The sequence below is a fragment of the Dicentrarchus labrax genome, unplaced genomic scaffold (genome assembly GCF_905237075.1).
Source record: "Dicentrarchus labrax unplaced genomic scaffold, dlabrax2021, whole genome shotgun sequence".
In the NCBI taxonomy this organism is placed as follows: domain Eukaryota; kingdom Metazoa; phylum Chordata; class Actinopteri; family Moronidae; genus Dicentrarchus; species Dicentrarchus labrax.
Window position 1 is genome coordinate 23,350,760 of NW_026136720.1, and position 21,542 is coordinate 23,372,301.

At 39.3% G+C, this 21,542-nt stretch overlaps 1 protein-coding gene across 5 annotated transcripts in view; it reads left to right on the plus strand.

The window, feature by feature from the left end:
* LOC127353157 (suppressor of tumorigenicity 7 protein homolog) overlaps nt 1–21,542 on the plus strand; it is a 47,812-nt gene that overhangs the window by 24,159 nt on the left and 2,111 nt on the right. For 3 of the 5 annotated variants that reach the window (XM_051382199.1, XM_051382195.1, XM_051382196.1), the window contains 13 exons: nt 5,556–5,638; nt 8,378–8,537; nt 11,178–11,232; nt 12,096–12,211; nt 12,322–12,397; nt 14,313–14,467; nt 14,692–14,789; nt 15,123–15,237; nt 16,456–16,528; nt 17,387–17,489; nt 18,059–18,209; nt 18,498–18,590; nt 19,929–20,077. In XM_051382199.1, the coding sequence (XP_051238159.1) occupies nt 5,561–5,638; nt 8,378–8,537; nt 11,178–11,232; nt 12,096–12,211; nt 12,322–12,397; nt 14,313–14,467; nt 14,692–14,789; nt 15,123–15,237; nt 16,456–16,528; nt 17,387–17,489; nt 18,059–18,209; nt 18,498–18,590; nt 19,929–20,077 (1,422 nt within the window). In that variant the 5' untranslated portion in view covers nt 5,556–5,560. The remainder of the gene's footprint in view (nt 1–5,555; nt 5,639–8,377; nt 8,538–11,177; nt 11,233–12,095; nt 12,212–12,321; nt 12,398–14,312; nt 14,468–14,691; nt 14,790–15,122; nt 15,238–16,455; nt 16,529–17,386; nt 17,490–18,058; nt 18,210–18,497; nt 18,591–19,928; nt 20,078–21,542) is intronic. The other 2 variants (XM_051382197.1, XM_051382198.1) reach the window with 2 other exon arrangements.

Here is a 21,542-nt window from a genome sequence, read left to right on the forward strand (position 1 = left end):
AAAACATATTGTATGTACAAAGGCTGAGTCCTTGCTGCAGTAGGGACCCAGGGTTCAAATCTGACTTGTGACTCTTTGCTGCGTGTCATTCCCTCTCTCTGTCTGTCTTCAGCTGTCCTATCTAATAAAGGGGGAAAAACAAAAACAAAATCAGATGGAAACGGTCCTACCTCACATCACCAGCAAGAGTCAGAGCAGTCCACTGTATCTGTGTATGTCTCCATCATTGTCTAAAGTCACTGATTAACAGTGGCCACAGCAACCTTCCACTCTGCTGTCTGCAGCTGCAAAGGCCAGGCTGGCCCAGGCCGCAGCCGAGGACCATAACTACTGAAAACAGAAACTGAAACATAAAAACTCCCTGACCACCTGCCTAGAATGAATCGGCTGTTCAGGAATATATGGCATTTTATGATGTCATCACCCTAAATGAAATCCTCATACTGCATATTCAATTTGAATTAAATGAGTCATTGGATGGGTTAGACGTTTTTTGTTGGTTTTTGTTTGTAAGCACGATTCAAAGTTGGCGCCACGCAAAGGGTGTGGTCGAGCGGCATAGAGCGTGAAAGCGCTGTTAACTAAGCAGTGAATCAGAGAAATAAAACATTTTCTGATTGTTTCAGGTTGTTTTAAATATTAGAGGAGATGCAAAACTTATTATAAATTACATTTCAGCTGTCCTATAAGTATTAGATTATACAGTTTTGGGTATTTTGATGGTATTATATATGTTTCAATTAATATATTTCAATTAAAAAACAACAACAATATTTCAGTGGGAAGGAGCCACTGCAGCTCTTTATACAGAGAACAGAGGAGACAGAGAGAGTGATGTAACTTGCTCATAGATTGCATGTTATATAGCCCTGACCTATAGTGAGTATTATGAGTGAAGCTATTTGACACAGCCCCTAGTATTCTGTATTAAATACGTTCGTTCTAACAATAGCTTGGACTCTATTGGAGATTAAAAAGTTACTTAAGTTAAAGTTATATGTGTAAGGCTTTTTAGACACACTGTGGTGGTAATATTAAAAAGCATTTTTCATTTAAACACAAAGTAGACTTTCATTTGTTCTCTCTTTAAGTAAAGGACACGGATCTATGTGTCTGTGACTGTGCATTAAACAGAGTCATTGCATGTTTGAATGTGTGCGTGTTCACGTGTGCCTCAGCGTGCGTCTTTTATCATTCCGGGCATGCCAGCAGTCTGCCAACCGTCCCCTCTTCAGTAAAGGTCACATCTCTTGTTGTCTCCGGTGACATTTAGTCCTGAGTCTGTCTGTTAGAATTTGTCCCTTCGATTCATCACGTTATCCTCCCAACATGCTCTCTGGCTGCCTCCTTACCAATACAAACTCACAGGAGTGGTATCAGCCAAACAGGCAGAGAAGTGAACTGGTGGCATAAACGGGGTCACCAGTTTGAATAATTGTCTAGCAATGCAAATGTGTGAATGAGAAATAATCTCATCCTATTTAAAAAAAAAAAAAAATTGCTGTTGTACATCCACGAGGCCAGTGCTAAAGCAATTGGTTAATAAAATGAAGTCGAATCAAGTGACTGCCAGTAAATTCACTGTTTTTTATGTTTGTTTTTTTTAAAACATCTTAAAAAATTGGTTTGCTTGATTTGATACTTTTCTTTATATTTGGATCCTTTTTGGATTTTGTATGAGAGCAACATATGAAGAAGTTAACCTGAGGCTCTTGGCAGGTGTGATGGGTATTTTTTTCTTTCTTTTTCTTTTTTACTATTTTCTGGTATTATATTGATTAAAAGCTCCAAACTTTTCTCGCTCTAGCTCTCTTTTTCATTTTCAACTATTTTTGTCACTTTTCATGCAAACAACCCAGTGCATCACTATGAATGCCTTGTAGCAGAGACTGTCTGAAAGTGTGTAGCGTTATCCCCATATCTAAGAAATATTACATTTCACCCCTCTCTGTGACAGCCGACTTTTCACTTTCCTTTTGAATGTGGCCGGTCGGAACAACTATAAACACCTTTGATTTCAGATGTAGTCAGACAGCACATCTTAGGGACTAGGTCTGACTGAGCAGAAACTGACACTTCCTCAGTGACAACAGCACACATGGACACAGTCTCTGTTTGAAGCAGTGGGCCTTTAGTTAGATCAACGAGACACCCTTTAGCAAGGCACTCGACCCCTGTTGCGCAGTTGTTGCTGGTGTGGAGCTAAATGAATGTGAGGATATTCTTCTTCAGACCTTTGTTGTGCAGAATCAATGATGGTTGAAACGGAGTGGACTTGAGCCGGGCGAGCCGCGATCAGTGTCCTGACACAAAAGCCACATTTGCTGAGAAATGTCTTGAACAGTTCCCTATCCTCCTCCGTAGTTTAAGTGTTCAAAGGTGAACTGATAGCATTTAGTCTTTTTTTTTTTTTCCAGGCTCGATTCATGATTGCTTTATTCCATGCACACAAGGAGGGAACAGGAATATTCAGTCTCAGTGACCGAACAGGGCTCAAGTATGGGGGCAAGAAGCCAGAAGAAGCCTTTGTGGAATCTTTTTTTATGTCATTTTCCAGTTCATCATTTGTCTATTATCACAAAGTTCAGTAAAATTGTGTCTAAAAACAACAATTCCTAGACAGTCCAATTAAAGAGACTCCATCGCCATGACACCTGAGCATCTTATTTCAGACTTCTCATTCTGATTCTAAAGTTCATTGTGTGACATTAAAGGCTTGATTCCAGTTTAGTTTAATTCAGTCTAGTACTGAGTTGATCTCTAAATGGGAATTTCCTGCTAGAACCTTTTTCCTGAGGACTAGGTAATTAAATTACAGAAGGAGGATGAATGATTTGTCTGTGGAGCTTGATTCCTGATTCCTAACATCCAGTTAAGAAAGGATATGTTTTCTAATCATGCAATCCTACTAAAGGCATCTTGCCCAAAGACATTAAATAGTAGCTGCAACTAAAGATGGTTTTAATTATGAATTCATTAGTTGATCATTTTTTAGTTTTTTGTTTAGTCTGTAAAATGTCTCCAGAAGGGGGAAAATGCCCATGTTTCCAGGACCCTATGTCTTCAGTTTTGTCTGAGCCTAAGTTATTATCCCCAAGGTATTCAATTTAAAATGATACATAACAACAGAGAAAAGCATTTTTGATTAAGTGACATCAACAGTTTGATGCATTTTAAGCTTTAATTGTTTTGGAAATTAAATCTGTGACTGGATTATGCACACCCCGCTGTATTGTTTTATGTGGTAGACCTTATGTCAATTATGTCAAAAATGCTTGGCTCGACAACGATGAGACAGAGTCCATTGCCAGCCCGGCAGCAGTATCCTCTCATCGGTGCAGCTTGACAGCAGCTGTCAGGCCTATTTGACCACAGGCCAATCTGAAAGACCCTTTTCTGTTTGGACGAGAGCCTGCACTTCACAGCAATGAATAGCTGGCCAGCTGCACTTAGTTTATGCATGTGTGGGTATGAGGCTGGGGTTCATATGAGTGGGGTCTTTGTCTCACCCTCACTATCCTCCGTGTCACTCTTAGGGAATTAACATGACAACCCCCCACACGAAGGCAGTGGTCTATCAGTCTGGCATCGTTTGCTACAGCTATAGGAGAACCATTAGCCAAATATAGGAGGGGACAGTCCTACATTATTATTATTATTATTATTATTATTATTATTATTATTATTAGTAAAGGAACTTTATTTTTCCCTTTATAACCTGTGTTATATTTTCATGCTATTGGCTGCCAGTCCGGCTATCATGACATTTTACTCGCCACCTCCACTGCTGACATTTGAGGATCTAGTGACTGAGCTGGCTACACACATACTACACAGATCAATCATACTAGAAAGAAGACCGGTTTTAACACTTTAACTATTTCACTCACACCTCTGAAGCCTCCGGGTTTGTTGTCATAGATGTTAGGATTTGTTTGAGGAATTTTACATGTCAGTTATCAATTAACGGTCATTTAAACAGATCATTATTTATAGATTAGACAGATTATTTATATGGTGTCCCTCTTATGTCTTCTTAGTCTCATAAACGGCACTTGTTCCCTTCAGACAGTCATCACACCCTTACCTGCATCCGGCCTACCACGACCAGCTTACCTTGAGCAGTGTTGAGACATAAAAGCAAACCTCCAATATCATAATCCAACAAAAACGCTGCAGTGTTGTTATTTTTTAAACAGTTTGCAAATGATGAATGGAAAGGTCACAGCTCCAAATATTATCTGCCACTTTTATAATCAGTGATTGTTTTTTCTCTGTGATGTTTGCGAAATTGAGAACACAAATTGAAAACAGATGGCGGAGGAGGACTCCGTGACACTGTTTTTGTTTCATCCTGCAAGTATAATAATATCACTAGTATTACAGCTAAAACACAGTAGTCGCACTCATTCCTTCCAAGGAGGAGGGGGAACTAACTTGCGTCAGTGAGTTCAGAAGAAGCGGAGGAAAACTGCCAAATGATCTGCTTCATAAACTATAAATTTAGCTCCTAGCACTGCTAGTAGAATAGAAATATATTCCAACTATGGCCAAAATTTATCATAATAAATGGTGGTGGCTGGTTTTTCAGAGGCACATGAACCAACTATATGCTGTAAGGCTTGAATTGATACGGATCATTGACTTATAATTTTCCAGTTGGCAGCATCTGATATAACTGGCACTAGGAAATAAATGGTACAGAAACCTGACTTTGCTGTCAGGTGATTGAAGGGTAATGAGTGATGTGAGCTCTTATGGCATTAGAGATTTGTATAGTTCTTGTTTTGTTAAGTTAAACCTATAATACTTCACTGCATTTTAAACATAGGTTTATAGTGGGTTATTCTACTGTTAGGAGTACATAAAATATAAAAGCATTTTAATGTTCTTAACTTTGACATCGCTTCCTTTTCAAAACAAAATACTTTAAAATGACATAAAATACTTCAAAGAGTATTCCTAGATATATAGCTCATATGTTCTATTGTATAAGCAAGAAGCAAATTGTCACAAGTTGGTGTGTGCGTTAGTAAGAAGGGTACCCCTCTCAATCCATGCTACACAGCTTGCCCTGACTGTAGGGCTCTTCACTGCAAAAACAACACTGCTGCCAGTCACTGTAGCTGTTGCAGCTATGCAGCAGTATATTGGTATATTTAAAAGATCATATTATATGAGAAATTAAAACCGGTATACCTCGGGCAGCTCTACTTCAGTCCGTAGTGAGGCTTACCCTGCTCCCCCCGGTATAACTTCATGTCTCAGCAGCAGGGATCTCTGGGATATGCCAAGTCCTGCATGTGGATGAATTTTCTTTTAGCATGAAAGCTTTCATGTCTTGAAATCACAAATGTCCTTGAATCTTTTTGATGTTTTTCTCTTCTGTGACGGTGTGACCTAGTTTCAGGAGAAAAAACCTAGCTTAGACATAAATCATTTGATTCTACAAATACCTTTTTTAAAAGTATCCTCTTTTGGTGTAGAAGAGATTTTCTGGTGTAGTACTAAGCCGTAACCTACTTGTCTCTCTTCTTTTTATGTCTTCTCTACAGTAAGCATGTTTCTCAACACCTTGACGCCCAAGTTTTATGTGGCTCTGACAGGCACTTCCTCCCTCATATCAGGACTCATATTGGTAAGAAACACTTTCAATTTTCACCTGATAATACTGAAGTTGATGATGTTAGTAATTATACCGATATCACTTGTTGAAAATTACTCTTCAATTCACTGTACACTTCTAAAACACTGTGTGTGTGAGACTCTTGGTTAACAACTAGAGTACTTAAGCATCCTGCTGTTACCTACACTCTACTTGCACGTTGTTCTAAATGTAAAAGTCACACTTTAAGGTTGACGACGTTGCACCACTTACTTGACATTCTCATTCCTAATGTTAAAAAGACAAAATACATTTTCAGAGGTTGCTCCCGAGGTGCCTTTTATGAGCCCAGGATGTAATTTGTTAGGACTATAATCACAGGTTCAGAGGCCACGAGGAGCTGAAGAGAGAGGAAATCTATACTCATTTGGTCCTTCATAAGATCAGCTGCAAAGATATGGCAGCCTCCGGCACCGTTACTGTGTGTCTCCCTGACTCATCACACCCCACACTTTCAATGTTTTTACTGCTTTTTAAAGTACTGAGAACACATTTTGAGGTGTTTTTGTGTGGGGTATGGATAAAGATAGCTAGAGCTCTCCATCTCTGTGGGTTAAACACTCACAATGCTAATATGATTCTAGCACCTAACTGGTGACTAGCGGTTCCAGTCGCTGGCTCCTCTAGAAAAGGCAAACAGAGCAAAAATGTTTGGGTTTACTGAATTTCTAAAATGTGGGTTTGGTTGCTAACTATCCCTCAATCTACAGCTTTGCAAGGAGTGTCCTTCCTGCTTATGTCAGTATTAATAAAATAGAATAAATAAAGATGTGACAAACATCATCATCAAAGCAGGGTAGGAATATAATGGAACTGTTGGAAAGGCTATCCTACTTATGCAGGTGTTTTATCTCTCTTTCAAGTTCTTCACAGAGACAGCCAACTGTGCAACAGTGTTTGGTCTGTATTAAAATAGCTCCTCTCTTAATTAACTCACTCTCTCTCCTCCCTGCGGGCTATTGGCCAATATGTGTAGGCTGCATAGAAAAGCTGTTGAGCTTTGCACATGCTCTGTGAGATGATTAAAGCCGCTGGAAACCCAAATCCACAATAGCCTTCCAACTATGTATTATAGGGTCTTATGTACACAATAGTAAGCATCCAAAAATATTAGAAATTAGTTTCAATACAAATTTGAAATATTGTCATTTAAGGTTTTGTAAATGTTCCTGATATTGGGTTTGAATTGAGCACATTAATCACAAACATTATGAACATTTTCTCTAAACTGCAGATTGATTTCTAATTGTTAGTGTTTATTTTCACTCAGATTTTTGTTTATGCTAATTGAGACGCTCAACTTATACATGCATTTTTACTATTTCAAGCCACATTTCCAGATGATTTTCAGAAATGTGGAGACCAGTTGGTTTTGTAAAGAGATACTGGTGATTTCTTTATAATTGGAATATATGTTGATGTCCCACTGAGGTAGATTTCCACTGCAGAGTTTTAGATAAACCACATCAGAATTTGTTATCACTTCCTCATCAGATGCCGACAGTATAACAGCTTTGCCAGTCTGTACACTCAAATACTGCAGCTCCACATCAGTGTTCTGAATGTTTGTCTCACATTCAGTCATTAAAACCATCAATGGTTTTTAAATTAGTGTCATTTTAAACCATTACTTTGTCTTTTTGTCCTGTACTCTTTGAGCAACATTATTCCTAGTCACAGTCTTCTACAGCTGGGTGTGCCTTGCTAAAAAGCCTTTTGATGGTAATTGTTAAAGATATGGAGAGTATTTCTTCATATTCAGTATGTATTTGTGCAGCTCCACAGCTCCCAGAAACCTTTACTATTATTGAAACAGTTGTATTTTGAGGAAGTAGACAGGGCAGATGTGTTTGAAACTAGTGTATACAGATTTGTTTGGCAAATGCTTAAAGGATAGTGACGCTCAACCCCAGTACAGGGGCCCAACATAAAGGTAAACTGACAACACTTATGGTCTGTGAGTGTATGAGTGCCTCTCATTCTCCTAAACTACTGATGACAGTGGAGCTGCTGTGCGAGGCGCTGGCCTGCACATTGGAAGCAGTCTGGGTTCTGTGTCTTACTCAGGGACACTAACAGATTAATGGACAACTCACTCTGCCATGAGTGGGTCTTGGACGTGTGTCATCGTGACCCCGCAGTCTGCACTTTCCCAGTCCAACCAAACAGCAGGTTCCACTGATTAGTTCCTGCTCTCTAGCTGAAGGTGGTAATTGGCAAAATTCAGGAGAAGCACTTTGTGGCACAAGGCTGAGACCCACTGACACAGACGCTGTTAGTCACTGGAGTAGCTTAGTCAACAGTCTGATTAAAATGAATAAGTATTTGGTGAAAGCAGATGGGGAATAGCCACTAGTTAAGCACAACTAAAGCTGTTTAGCTGACATGTTATTTTTCTCAGCTCTAGCCAGTAGTTCTTAGAATGAGTCTTTATATGTACATCCTGTTTCATCTGAATGATGTGGCTGAATCTTTTAGGTTTACTGCCACTATGTTTAGTGGACTTAGATTTGTAAAGAATGAGAGAAGATGAACAAAAGAGAAACCTAACTCAAACAACCCTGTGGAGTCTTCATTGAATGAAAGTCATGTGATCAGTTAAAGATTCTCTTTCTCACTCTTTCTCCCTCTCTCTCTCTCTCTCTCTCTCTCTCTCTCTCTCTCTCTCTCTCTCTCTCTCTCTCTCTCTCTCTCTCTCTCTCTCTCTCTCAGATATTTGAGTGGTGGTATTTCAGGAAATATGGGACCTCTTTCATAGAGCAGGTGTCTGTGAGCCACCTGCGCCCCCTGCTGGGCGGAGTGGACAGCAGCTCCCCTAGCAACTCCAACACCAGTAATGGAGAGGCCGATTCCAATCGACAAAGTGTGTCCGGTAAGAGCTTACAGATGGTATATCCATAGAGGGTGCCTTAGAGGGCGTATGCATCCAAAAGAAAGATGTCCTTTTTTCAACGTGAATTTTATAATATTAATGTTAATATAAATTAAAACCAACATGTGAGGGACCAGGTGATAACAAAGTCGCCATGATAACAGGAATATGGATAGGGAGTTTTGCCCTTTTTTACAGTTTCTCAAATCAAACAACAATAAAATGAGAAACACACAAAAACAAGAGCCTTAAATGTTAATCCTCTGTAATGGGTCTTATGATGGTCATCATCATCATCACCATCTATTTATTTAACTGGCGCAGAGTGCTGGCTCACTTCAGCTTTTCCACTCTAGATCTCATTCCTTTCCAGGTCACTGTTGCAGTAATACAGAGCCCTTTAGTTTGGTTCTGCTGTGTTAACTTCCAAAAGGAGAGCTAAACAGCCAAAATGTTGTAAAATGTCAAAGTAATTTTTCAGCTCTACCAACACGAATCCCACTGGCCTGCTGACGGCAATGAAAGCGTGGATTTTTTAATGTATAGTTTTGGAAGACCCTTCCACACTTTTTTTTTTAATTTCTATGAAATTAATTGTGGTGCTACAGATACAGACTGCTATTAACACTAAAAAGCAATATTGCGATAATTGAGTTGATGACGTCATCCTGTGACATTTTCTGGAGTTGGTGCATTTACACTTAATCAGAGAATTAGAGGTTTATTTCAGACGCTCATCAGGATGAGTTTTGCTTGAATGTATTGCTTCCAGCTGTGAATCTGAAGATATCTTTCATTGAGTGCTGTCACACTGGTCTAAGAGTCGCAATACAGAATTGTCTCTAGATAGCGCATCAGTTTCTCTGCTGCTTCAGATTGACAAATTAAAACTATTCACTATTTACTAACATACAACCTTACAAACATTACATTTGTGAAGTTTATTGCTGTAATATTTTCTTTTGTAGACACATGTTTTATCTGTACAGCAGGTGTACTGTATATATTCCCAAGCACTGATACAGTTGTACACCGCCTGTACAATAGCGTAAGTGCATACTTTTAAATAGGGTTTTTTGGATCAACAAAATGTGCTAAAGCAAAGATTCTGTGATAACTGTTTGATAATGAATAAGTTTTAGTATCTAACCTGAAGCTGTTTCCACCCATGTGCAAATACAGTACAATCAAATAAAGAAACATCGTTATGTTCTGCTTAAAGTATGTTTCAGGAAGAGACCCTAAGTGCCATATTCAGCCTACTGAGTTACACAGGGAATCAAACCCCCAACCCTGACAGTGTACTTGTTGAACTGCAGTAGAGGAGATGGATTAAATTCACGTCTGTCCAACAATATCCTCCACAGTCACTCTGTGAGCTCCGCTTAGCAGCTTCTTGGCTTGCGTTCTAAATCAGTGACGCTTTGATCATAGTTAATCCTTCTGCATGTGTATTTGGCCCCCCATGGAAATTCCTTCACTTCAATAGAGGAAATGTCTTCATGCTGCATCCTTTGGTTCCATTGCGGATGATAAAGTAAAACATTTATTCTACATATGCATCCATAATGCAGCATACATTAAATGACTCAGCTTTCTTTTTTACCGCAGTGTTTTTATGTAGTTAAGAAACTGTGTAAGCTGAGTTACGCGCAAGCCACAGTGAAAAGTTGAAATGGAAACTAACCTCTCCTCATCACTGTATTCTCCCAGTTTTTTTCAAAAGATCCTGTTGTTGAACTCCTTGTGGAGGCATGACACAGCCTGCTTTTGTTTTCAGCCAAGCAACTTTGAATTAAATAGGATTATGTGTGCTGTATTAAATCAACAAGCCGTGATTGAGAGAAGAAAGGCAGTCTAATTATTTCTACTGTACTAATCCCCAGTTTTCTGGCTAATAATCTACTCTGTGTAAATCCCTCCATTGAAATCAGAGTTGCAGGGTGTAACATTATTTTTTCTTTGTTACAGCAGAAGTCTAAGACAGACAGTTCAAGTGAAGTCACTTGATTGATTAGTCATAGGTCAGCAGTTGAAATGAAAGAATATCATACAGCATGAATTCAGTAGGTGTGTGGAGCTGAATTAATTCTAACGTGATTCCACATGTCTTCATGTTTTATTGGTAGCTTTTTTATTTCCTCTGATAGTGTTTTATGGGGCTTTTCTACTCTTTGAAGAGTCAAATATGTGTATCCTTGGTTTGAATTTAGGCATGACTGTGGTTTGATATAAAGGTCCAGTGTGTAACATGTAGGAGGATCTACTGGCAGAAATGGAATATTATTATATTCATACGTATGTTTTCATCTGTGTATAATCACCTGAAAATACAAATCGTTATGTTTTTGTTTGTGTAGAAGCATGTTTGGTCACTGAGGAGTTTGAAGGCCTTTTTACTGTCAGCCGTGCTCTCAAAGAGGTCGATGTGCCAGTCAGAGAGCTGCTGGGTGGATGGCAGAATGCACAGTGGAGCCCTTTGAAGTGAGCCGAGGAGGCTCAGTATCTACTTTACCCTTGACACTCATCGCCACTGTTGCTCTCTCTCTGTGTCTCTCTCTCTCTCTCTCTCTCGGTCTGTCTGTCTGTCTCTCTCTCTCTCTCTCTCCCTCTCTCTCTGTCTCTGTCTCCCTCCTGCAGAATGTAAAGTATGGAGAAATCCGCTGAATTTATTTCGTGGAGCAGAATATAATCGGTGAGTGACAGCAGCTAAGATACCTGCATCTGAAAACCCTCTGCTGGCCTAGGAGCTTCAGTCTCCCTCCAGGAATACCCCCAGCCCCAGCCCCACCTCCTCTGATCTATATTTCTTCTGTTTAGTTTCTTTTCCTAATCGGTTTCACGTTCACTCTCCTGTCTTCTTTTTTGTCTTGTTTGTGGTTGAGATACTATTTATTTTCCTTCTCTTTTTTTTTTACCCTGCGTCCTGTCATCTGTTTGCCGTTTTATCCTCAGTTACAGTCGATGGTTGGCAACGGTTTGGTACTTTAAACGAGCAGATGCTGTTTGCTGTAACTGGTCCCCTTGTATGCTGTGTTCGTGTCTTTACTCTAAATCTTCTCTAATTTCCCATCGTGGGACAATAAAGATCTGAACTAAATTTATTTTTTCTCCTCTATTTCTTCATGTTTCTTTTATTTTCTCCTTTGACCATGTGTTTCATTCCTTATTGCTCCTTCCTCCTCCTTTTTTGTTTTCTATTCATCACTTTCTATTTTCTGTCATTCCTCCTTTATTCTCTTTTTGACGTGCCTGTCTGCTGTTCCTCCCATTGAGTCATCCTCCACTTTTCCATTTCTCAAGTTGTAATTATTCTGTTACTTTCTCTGCCTATCAACCCACATGCTGAGCTCCAGCTCCTAACTTCTCAGTCGAGTACAATTCCCATAAAGTCAGCATAGCCCATGACTTGTTTACAGTTATCTGAACATCTAACATCTTATTATTGTCTGACCAAGTCTATGAGCTCTTTCGTTCTTCCACAATTCTTTATATCAACGTGTGTTTGAACTGTTAGCCAGTTGCTAATCATGAATGTGTCTCTGTGGTGGTGTTCAGGTATACGTGGGTAACGGGTCGAGAGCCGCTGACATACTATGACATGAACCTGTCAGCACAAGACCACCAGACCTTCTTTACCTGCGACTCAGACCATCTCCGGCCTGCCGACGCCAGTAAGCAAACGCACACTCATGCATATACGCTGAATTCATCTTGATGTGTGCGCCCAGATGACGTCTGACATCTTAAATATGTTTATTTGTGTGTGTTTGTTTGGTGGCAGTTATGCAGAAGGCATGGAGAGAGAGGAACCCACAGGCTCGCATCTCTGCAGCACATGAAGCTCTGGAGCTCGAAGAGTGAGTTGACTTTTATTTTCACTCATATATATATATTTTTTTTTTTCAACTCTCTCCTTTAAGACAAGAAGTTAGATGTGTAATTTAAAAAAAGTTACAATAACAATTAAAGCTTTCTTGTCCTTCTGGACAGATCAGTGAAACATGCTGGAGTGCTCTTTAGGAGGCGCTATTGAGCTATTTTTCCACACCCAGGCATGAGAAACTGACACTAGCATGTTTATTATCACCTCAAAAATTTGATTACTTTGGTAGAAAAACATGCATTAATTGCATTACTACAGGGCCTTCACAGTGGTCACTGCTCGGGCCCTAATAAACGTGTCTGTCAAATGATCTGTGTTATAAATAAATAATGAAAGTGATAATTAATCATAATGGTGATACCCAGTAAAAAAAATCAGGCAGTTATTGGAGCATATGACACGTTCACTCAGAAACCTCGAAAATATGATTCTTGTCAAAATGGTTGAAAATGCCCCGTCAATATTTAATTTTCTTGTTAAAACTTTTATCATGAAAACACAGATGATTTTTGTTCTCATTTCCTACCTGCGACCTGCTTTAAATTCATGAAGTCCGATATATTCATATATCACTGACCAGCAATGGAGCGGTGTGTTTTAACTGGAACTCGTTCAAGGGCAATCAGCAGTTTTTTTCCCACTTAATCCAGATTTTCTCTGCTGGGTATCTCAGACCAGGTCATCTTTAGGTCACAAGCTGCTTCCATCAGACTGGCATCTCATTGCTTCACATCTGGTGCAGTTTTGACAAAGCATGGAGGGATGGTACACCAATCATTGACACTCTGATCTAATGTTAAAGATGCAATGAAATCTCAACTTCCTTTGCATGGTGTTTCTTGTTTTGACCCCTTAAATTCAAGCAAGCAGTTTATTCAACAACTGATCTTTTCCTTCTCAGGAGAGGTAAAAGTATCCACTATTTTACAAGAAAAAAATCAAAAACACAGAGAAAAGTCAGAAAAAAAGCAAGCGCTTTTTATACTGTTAATAATTAGTTGATTTTTGTTGCCGTACCAATATACCGTTCAAGACTCACACATCATTTTTGAATAATGTTACTGTAATGTTCTAAAATTAGATATTTGTTTACCACCTACTTACTGTAACACCAAACATATGTTTGCATTTGCGTTTTGTATGTTTTTCAAATCCTTATTTTAAACTATAAAATTAAAAATATTCGCTAAAAACCTTGATTTTATGCCAAATAATAATGAACGCTGTTTCTTGCAGATCAATACAGTGGAATAAATTCATACATTAGAAACTGCAGGTATTGTTGGTGGGAGGGATGATGCATCTCATCACAGATTGGGCCTCTGGGTACCTACATCATTCACGGGGGAGGACAACTCTACTTATTTTCATGGCAGTGAAGGTTTATTTTTAGGAACATCTGTGACTACAAAGGCAGTGCAGAGGAATTGTGGCAAGGTTGTACCCGCTTTATTGCTCTCAGCTCGTATCAAGGCCATGACAGCAGGTTGACTTTGAGGAAAACTTCTTTGATCAGTGATCTGTCAGATGCTGCTTACAAATACATGAGGCGTAAAACCTGTTTTATAGCACAGAGATGCAAACATGGCACCCGGTGTATTAGTGATGCGCAGATCTTCTTTTGAGTTCGTACAAAACCTCATGTATGCATAAATCATCCACCCACCAAAACATATCATTTTCTCTGATGTAGAGACCTGTACCACAATGCTTACAGCTTACTGCAATTCACACATCACTACTGTATATTGAGTTTGTAAAGTAATGAATCCATAAGGACAGTTATACTGTCCTTATGGATTCATTACTTTAGTTACCGTTTGTAATTTCCTGGTTAATAGATCCTGGTCCTCTCCTCTGCTTTTCCTCCTCTGCTTTTCCTCCTCTAGTTGTGCGACAGCATACATCCTGCTGGCAGAGGAAGAAGCAACAACCATCATGGAGGCTGAACGTTTGTTTAAACAAGCGCTAAAAGCTGGAGAGAGCTGCTATCGCCGCAGCCAACAGCTCCAGCATCACGGTACACAGTATGAAGCCCAACACAGTGAGTATAATCTTCAGTATGCTGCTAATAATTAAAATAATATGTTCTTTTCTTCTGGCTATATCACACCTCTTGAGCCAATAAGTCTTTTTAAAATATCAGATTGCATCAGTAGAGTTGATTCTTTAATATTTTGTAAATGTAACAAAAATTTCAGACATGTTAACTGCTGCCGGTAGAAAATGGACAATAAAAGGCATTATGTGTTTGCTTGTCTCCACCAGGAAGAGACACCAATGTATTGGTATACATAAAGAGAAGACTGGCCATGTGCTCCAGAAAGCTTGGCCGAACACGAGAAGCAGTAAAAATGATGAGAGATGTAAGTAGAAAAACCCCCCCCCACACACACACACACACACACACACACACACACACACACACACACACACACACACAAAGACGCACAAACAGGACTGAGAAGAAATGAATATGATATTGATGATATTCTGTAGTTAAAAAGGCTTTAGTTTAATTATGAGGGTTAGAAAAATCACACAACGCCACATGAAAGTTTTAATTTTCAACATTTACTCAGATTTCACATTATAACTGCATAGTGATATCGTAGATGACCCAAAGCTCTTGTCTGCTGACTGTGCATGTGTCACCCCGTGTCCGGTATTACATGTAACAACAGTTGTGTGTTTTCCAGTTAATGAAGGAGTTCCCTCTCCTCAGTATGTTCAACATCCATGAGAACCTGCTGGAGTCGCTACTAGAGCTCCAGAACTACGCCGACGTCCAGGCCGTTCTGGCCAAGTATGACGGTGAGACAGACACACACACACACGCACACACACATGCACACACACACAGACACAGTTTTTGCCAGTCTGTAGTGTTTATTACAACAAAGTTATTATCCTTTTTTCCTGAGGAATTTCAGTAATTCTGTCCTCTAGACTCTAGATCTAAAAAAAAAAAAAAAAAAAAATATATATATATTATATATATATATATATATTTATATAAATATAAATATATATATATATATATTTATATAAATATAAATATATATATTTTTTTTTTTTTATTGACAGATGGAAATATTTACATTTGTGTGACATTATAACTTATGTGTTCAACAAGTAAGACAGAAATCAGAAATTTAGTTTAGTCTATTTGATCAGTGACTGTATATCCAGGGCCTCAAAGGTTCATTAGTACTTTCCCATTTTATGGTACACTGCTTAAGTTTTTTTAGTTTAGAAATTAAAGTAATCATGCAGACCTGTACTGGAGCAAATGTTGTTTTTGAAATGTAATTAAACTAATTTTATAAGCATTAATTAAATTCCACTCAGTTTAGCATAAAATCTCTTGAAATGTCCTGGATTTACTTTGTAAATCTCTGTGAAAAATACACAGGCATGCATGATGTAGGAAGAACAATAGACACTGTCACCAACTAGAGCTGAAACAATTAGCGGATTAATCGATTAGTCAATCGGCAGGAAATTAATCAGAAACTATTTTCACTAATCAGTTACTTTTTTGAGCTTAAATGCCAAAACGTTCCTCATTTCAGCGTCTCATTTGGGAGGATGTGCTGCTTTTCTCTGTGATAGTAAATTTGATCCGAGTGGTTTTGTACGGCTGGTTGTAAAAAAAAAAAGTTCTGACATTTTATAGACCAAACAATGAAGAACGGGCAGATTCATTGAGTAAAAAATATAATGGCTAGTTGCGGCCCTCATGCAAACCTACATGTAGACATACAATACAGTGTTGTTGAAACACACAAACAGTTACACCATCTCTTCAGTTATTCGTCTTATTTCTCTGGAGAATATATAAGACTTAATAACAAAACGCCTCCAAAGTCTTGAAATCCAAGCTCATTATTGTCATTCACAAACCCCTCTGGGTGGCTTCAGTGCCCCCCCACCTCCCCAACCTACCACCTGTAATTCCAAACTTCTGGTATGTTCACTAAACACCCCCCTCCCTTCTGTGTCCGTGTCTGCTTTGTGTCTCCTCCACAGATATCAGCTTACCTAAATCTGCAACAATATGCTACACAGCAGCCTTGCTCAAAGCCAGGGCGGTATCAGACAAGTGAGTATTGCTTTTCACCGGCTACAATGCTCATACAGGGGCTCAACATACCTGCTCTGCTATTTAAGTGTTTAAAATGGAGCCAAAAATGTCCCGGGGACCTGGTTGGCGTGAACCAGAGAATAAGGCTGATCAGTGGTGTAGTGACAGTAATTGTGTTCTTTGGTGCAGGGTTGCCTTGAGGGTTGATCAGTGTTATTGTGAAAAGTGAGTGATTCTGTCTCGCCAGAGGTACACGGTTATTAATGACTGTAAAACATACATATAATACAGCCTGCTGGTGTACTGATACAACCAGAGAGATAGACAGTTTTGTTAGTACCTATGTACTCATTTATACAAACCTACACACATACATGTATGTGCAACCACAGAGTATTCACATTTGCTGTTTATCACCTTATTGTTTTTTCCTATTTTGTTTTTTGCCCCTTTTTAGTGTTGAAAGTGATCCGACTGTATATCCCTTTTTAATTAAATACATTATCTTAAATGACTAATACACTGAAACAAATAAAGCATCTATTAGTGGTTTTCTGTAGTATTCTCTCTTGCTCTGGCGCTCACTTGTATGTTAATCCAAGTGTCCTCAAAACCCTCAGTTCATCCTTTTTTCTTGATAAAGATGCTTTTAAATGTTTGGGATTTATGTGTTTAAGTTCTTACACAGAGCAGCTAGTTAGTGAGCAGCCTTGGCACCATGGGAGTCATTTTCAAATTTACTTTGATCATACAGTGATGTGCAATCCAAAGTCAGATTACTGACTAGTGTTTGTGTGTGTCTTGTGTGTCTTGTGTGTGTGTGTGGGTGTGTGTGTGTGTGTGTGTGTGTGTGTGTGTGTGTGGGTGTGTGGGCAGATTCTCTCCAGAAGCAGCATCCAGACGAGGGCTGAGCACAGCAGAGATGAACGCAGTAGAAGCCATCCACAGAGCGGTGGAGTTCAACCCCCATGTCCCCAAAGTGAGACTCAGTACATGCAACACTACGTACACACACGCTGAGGTCTTACTGTGATCACATGCTCACCAAAAACAGGGACACGGTTTCATTTCTGTACTGTAATTTCTTGATACTTCACAGATTATACAGCAATATGGACACATATGTGAGAAGCTAGAGTTTGCTCATGCACGTGTTGGCTTTAGTTTAATGGTGAGAGAAATGATCTATTCTTAGATGCATTTTCTTTTGAATGTTCAGCACTGATGGAGAAATAGTGAAGTCTGTTGGACTGTAAAACTTAAATACGCAATAAAACTGAGCTGATGAAAGAAATCTACCTTGAGGGCAAAGCAAAGCACGTTGTTAGCAAACTCAGACTTGTAATACTGTTGTATCAATAATGATAATAGAAGTAAATATGTGTATGTGTTAAAGTTTACAGATTATGAGCTCAAGTCAGATTTAAGTGTCTCAAAGACTGCTGCTGTGGAAACAGTGCTGGTTTAATCATGTTGAGGTTGGGTTATTTTTCTGTTTGGCCATTCCTGTTCATTATCTGTCTTTGTTTCCTTTCTGCTCCCCTTCAGTATCTGCTGGAGATGAAGAGTCTGATTCTTCCTCCAGAACACATCCTGAAGAGAGGAGACAGCGAGGCCATCGCCTACGCCTTCTTCCACCTGCAGCACTGGAAAAGGGTAGAGGGGGCGCTCAACCTCCTGCACTGCACCTGGGAGGGCAGTGAGTACATTCTCTCTCTCTCTCTCTCTCACACACACACACACACACACACACACACACACACACACACACACACACACACACACACACACAGTTAAAATAAGGACAGGCCCACACACACTCTTTTGGCCATTTGATATCTCATAAGGGGTTTCATTCCAAAGGGAAATACTGTGAATTGAGTCTTGACTACCAACATGGAAACATTCACTGTTCATTATTAAGTAAGTAGGCAACTGTCTGGACCTTTTGTTGAAATCAACACTCTGTGTTTTTTTTTGTTTGTAGCATTCAGAATGATCCCATATCCTCTGGAGAAGGGTCACCTCTTCTACCCCTACCCCATCTGCACAGAGACGGCCGACAGAGAGCTGCTACCCAGTAAGAGACGCCCTGACACACAAGTTTATACACGCATGCAATGTGCATTTATATAGTACAGGGTAAAAAATATGGTCTGAATCTGTCAGTTAAAAAGTGCACTAAAGATTCTTTATTGCTTTCATCAGTTTTATTGTCTTCCTCTTTGGCTAAAAGTTAAAAAAGTGGGTAATACTGTTCTGTTAATAAAATCAATCAAAGCAGCATCATTTGTCCTTTGAGGGGTTCTTTTCTTCTTCAAGTTGTTGGTTTGTAGTAGAAGCTGCACACTGGGCGTCTGATTTGACCATTTTATTGGGGGGTGGGGATGTGTGATTTGTCCACATTTATGAGGATGATGTAGATTTGGTGTTTTCATTTAGAATAATTATGCTAATTTTAACGCCTGGCACAAACATTGAGCGGTTAAATTTGTCATTAATAAATATGATGATGAGACAAATTCCTTAACGGAGCACTGCGCACTGGTGTGTGTATTTGTGTGGATGATTGTGGGCTGATGTGGAGTGTGTGCCGTCCTGCTGTCTGCTCAGCAGCTCGTCTGTCTTCACACACAAACCTTCGCTTGATTAAGTTGGCTTCCAGCCACCGGCAGCAACACAATGTGCTTTGGCTGTGTGTGTCTCTGGGCGGATGTATGCATACTTACTATATGTTACATCATATTACTGCTGTTAACCATAACCCTGACTTTATTTAAGATATTTTTTTTTTCCACTGACATTCATACAACAGCCTCATTAAACTCATAAATGTAATGTGAATTGTGATTCTGTGTACCAAAACACAGCTGTAGTGGTTTTTCCTCAGTAAAGATATAATTATATCAAATAAGTTTGCATATGCGATCTCCCAGTGTGAACTGTATGGAGCTGTATGCTATCAGTAACCTGATAATGCTGTTGGCATAGGACCCCGCTGCTGCGTTCAGTCTTCCTTTAAACACAGCAGAGGAAGAGTTTGGCTCTCAGTAAAGTTGCATCTAAACAGCCTTGAGTTTCAGTTCTTTATTCTTCATCATTTTTTAAAACTTTTTAAAGTTATTTTTTTTTTGGTAAGCGGATAAAAAATGTCACTCTGAAGGGGTAGGAGGTCAGTCCACTATAAAGTAGGAAATGTATTTGCGTCCAGATTTTGAAAATTGAGACATTTCCTTAAAAACATGATGGAAAATAGTTAAAAAACAAACTAACCTGCTGTCAGAGTTCATTTTGAGATGTATGTGATGTAAATGTTTTGCTCTAAAGTAACTGTGTGTGTGTGTGTGTGTGTGTGTGTGTGTGTGTGTGTGTGTGTGTGTGTGCGTGTGCGTGTGTTTGCGTGCGTGCGTGTCCCACGTGGAAGCAGTGTTTCACGAGGTCTCAGTCTACCCTAAGAAGGAGCTGCCCTTCTTCATCCTCTTCACAGCTGGTCTCTGCTCCTTCACCGCCATGCTGGCTCTGCTCACACACCAGTTCCCCGAACTCATGGGAGTATTTGCTAAAGCTGTGAGTACACACACACACACACACACACACACACACACACACACACACACACACACACACACACACACACTTTGTTTGGAAAGTTTTATGCTGAAGAGAAAATACAGAACTTTGATTTCTTTCCGCATGATAAGGCAGAAAAAAATCAATCAAAGCAAAATTTTTGACCTTTTCTCTGGCATGAAACTTTCCTCTTAACCTACACTTAGGTTGACTAAAAGGGATCCTAAGAGCTAATAGCCTAATTTCCATCAAGTCTGCTGGATGGAATAATATATCTTGTGACCCTCAGACCTTTGTTAATGTGCCACCCGCTTGTCAAAATGTCTGTTTTGCACGCAGGCAGATCGCTATGAAACTTGCTCCACAGGGGTGAAACTAATTTGATTTTAATGACTCTGTGACCTTTCCTCTACCACCACACCCAAGATAAACTTTCTGTTTTGAGCTCTACAGCTACAGAATCATCTGTTTGTTTCAGTGAACAATCTCACATTCACCTGTCTTTAAATAATCCTTACTTCTTGGCCATTAGTGAACCGTTACAAACAGCCCTTCTAGAAACAAGCCAAGTATTCTCAAATATAATCACATTTTCTTGTTCTGAGCGAAGAAATCTGCAGACGGGGTGAGCCAATTTTGCTTGGCTAGAATTCCTAAAACCTACTACCCACTGAAAGACCATAATGGGCCTTAAAAGCAAGTTTTGCTTATTACAAGCAATAAAAACTCAGTTTTTCAAGATAGACTTTCTTAGAATAAGTGTTTTGGCCAATTTACTCTAAGATTAATAATTAGCAAACAAATCTTACAATCAGACAAAATGTCTTCAAACAGCATAATGAAGATAAGTGACATTGTCTCAAATTGAGGCACCAGGAGCGTTCTCATTTTCTGCTGCTTTGTTTCCAACACTGAGACAAGACTACTTTCTCTTAAACTGAGAAGTTGTGCAAGTGGTAATCTTGTTCCTCTGCTGGGATACCATTGTTGTAACCTGTTACTGGTTAAATTGAGCTCAATGTTAGCTGTAATATCTTATTAAGACAAAGTTAGATATATTTTCTTAAAACCAGATTACTTTTTTAATGCAAAACGTGCTTGACAAGGATGATTTCTTATGTGTTTCGACCACAACACGACAAGTGTAGCTAAGCTATGCAATGTTTTAGGTTGGTTAGCTGGTGGGGTCCTGCAGCTCACTCAGACTGTATATTTGAAAATCATTTAGACCCTTTTCACAAGCCTGTTATGTCCCACTTTACTTGTGTCATGCTCTGAAACAACACATGCACCTCCACACCAAGGGATAACCATGCTGGAGCGGGACATTTATTAACAGTTAGAAGCTGTTTCCATAATTCATTTCTACAGAACCTGCTGAGGTTCAAATGTTATATATGACAGCCTCAGTACTAAACACAGAGCTACTTTCAGCCACCCCTCCTGTCTTCATAGCAGCCAG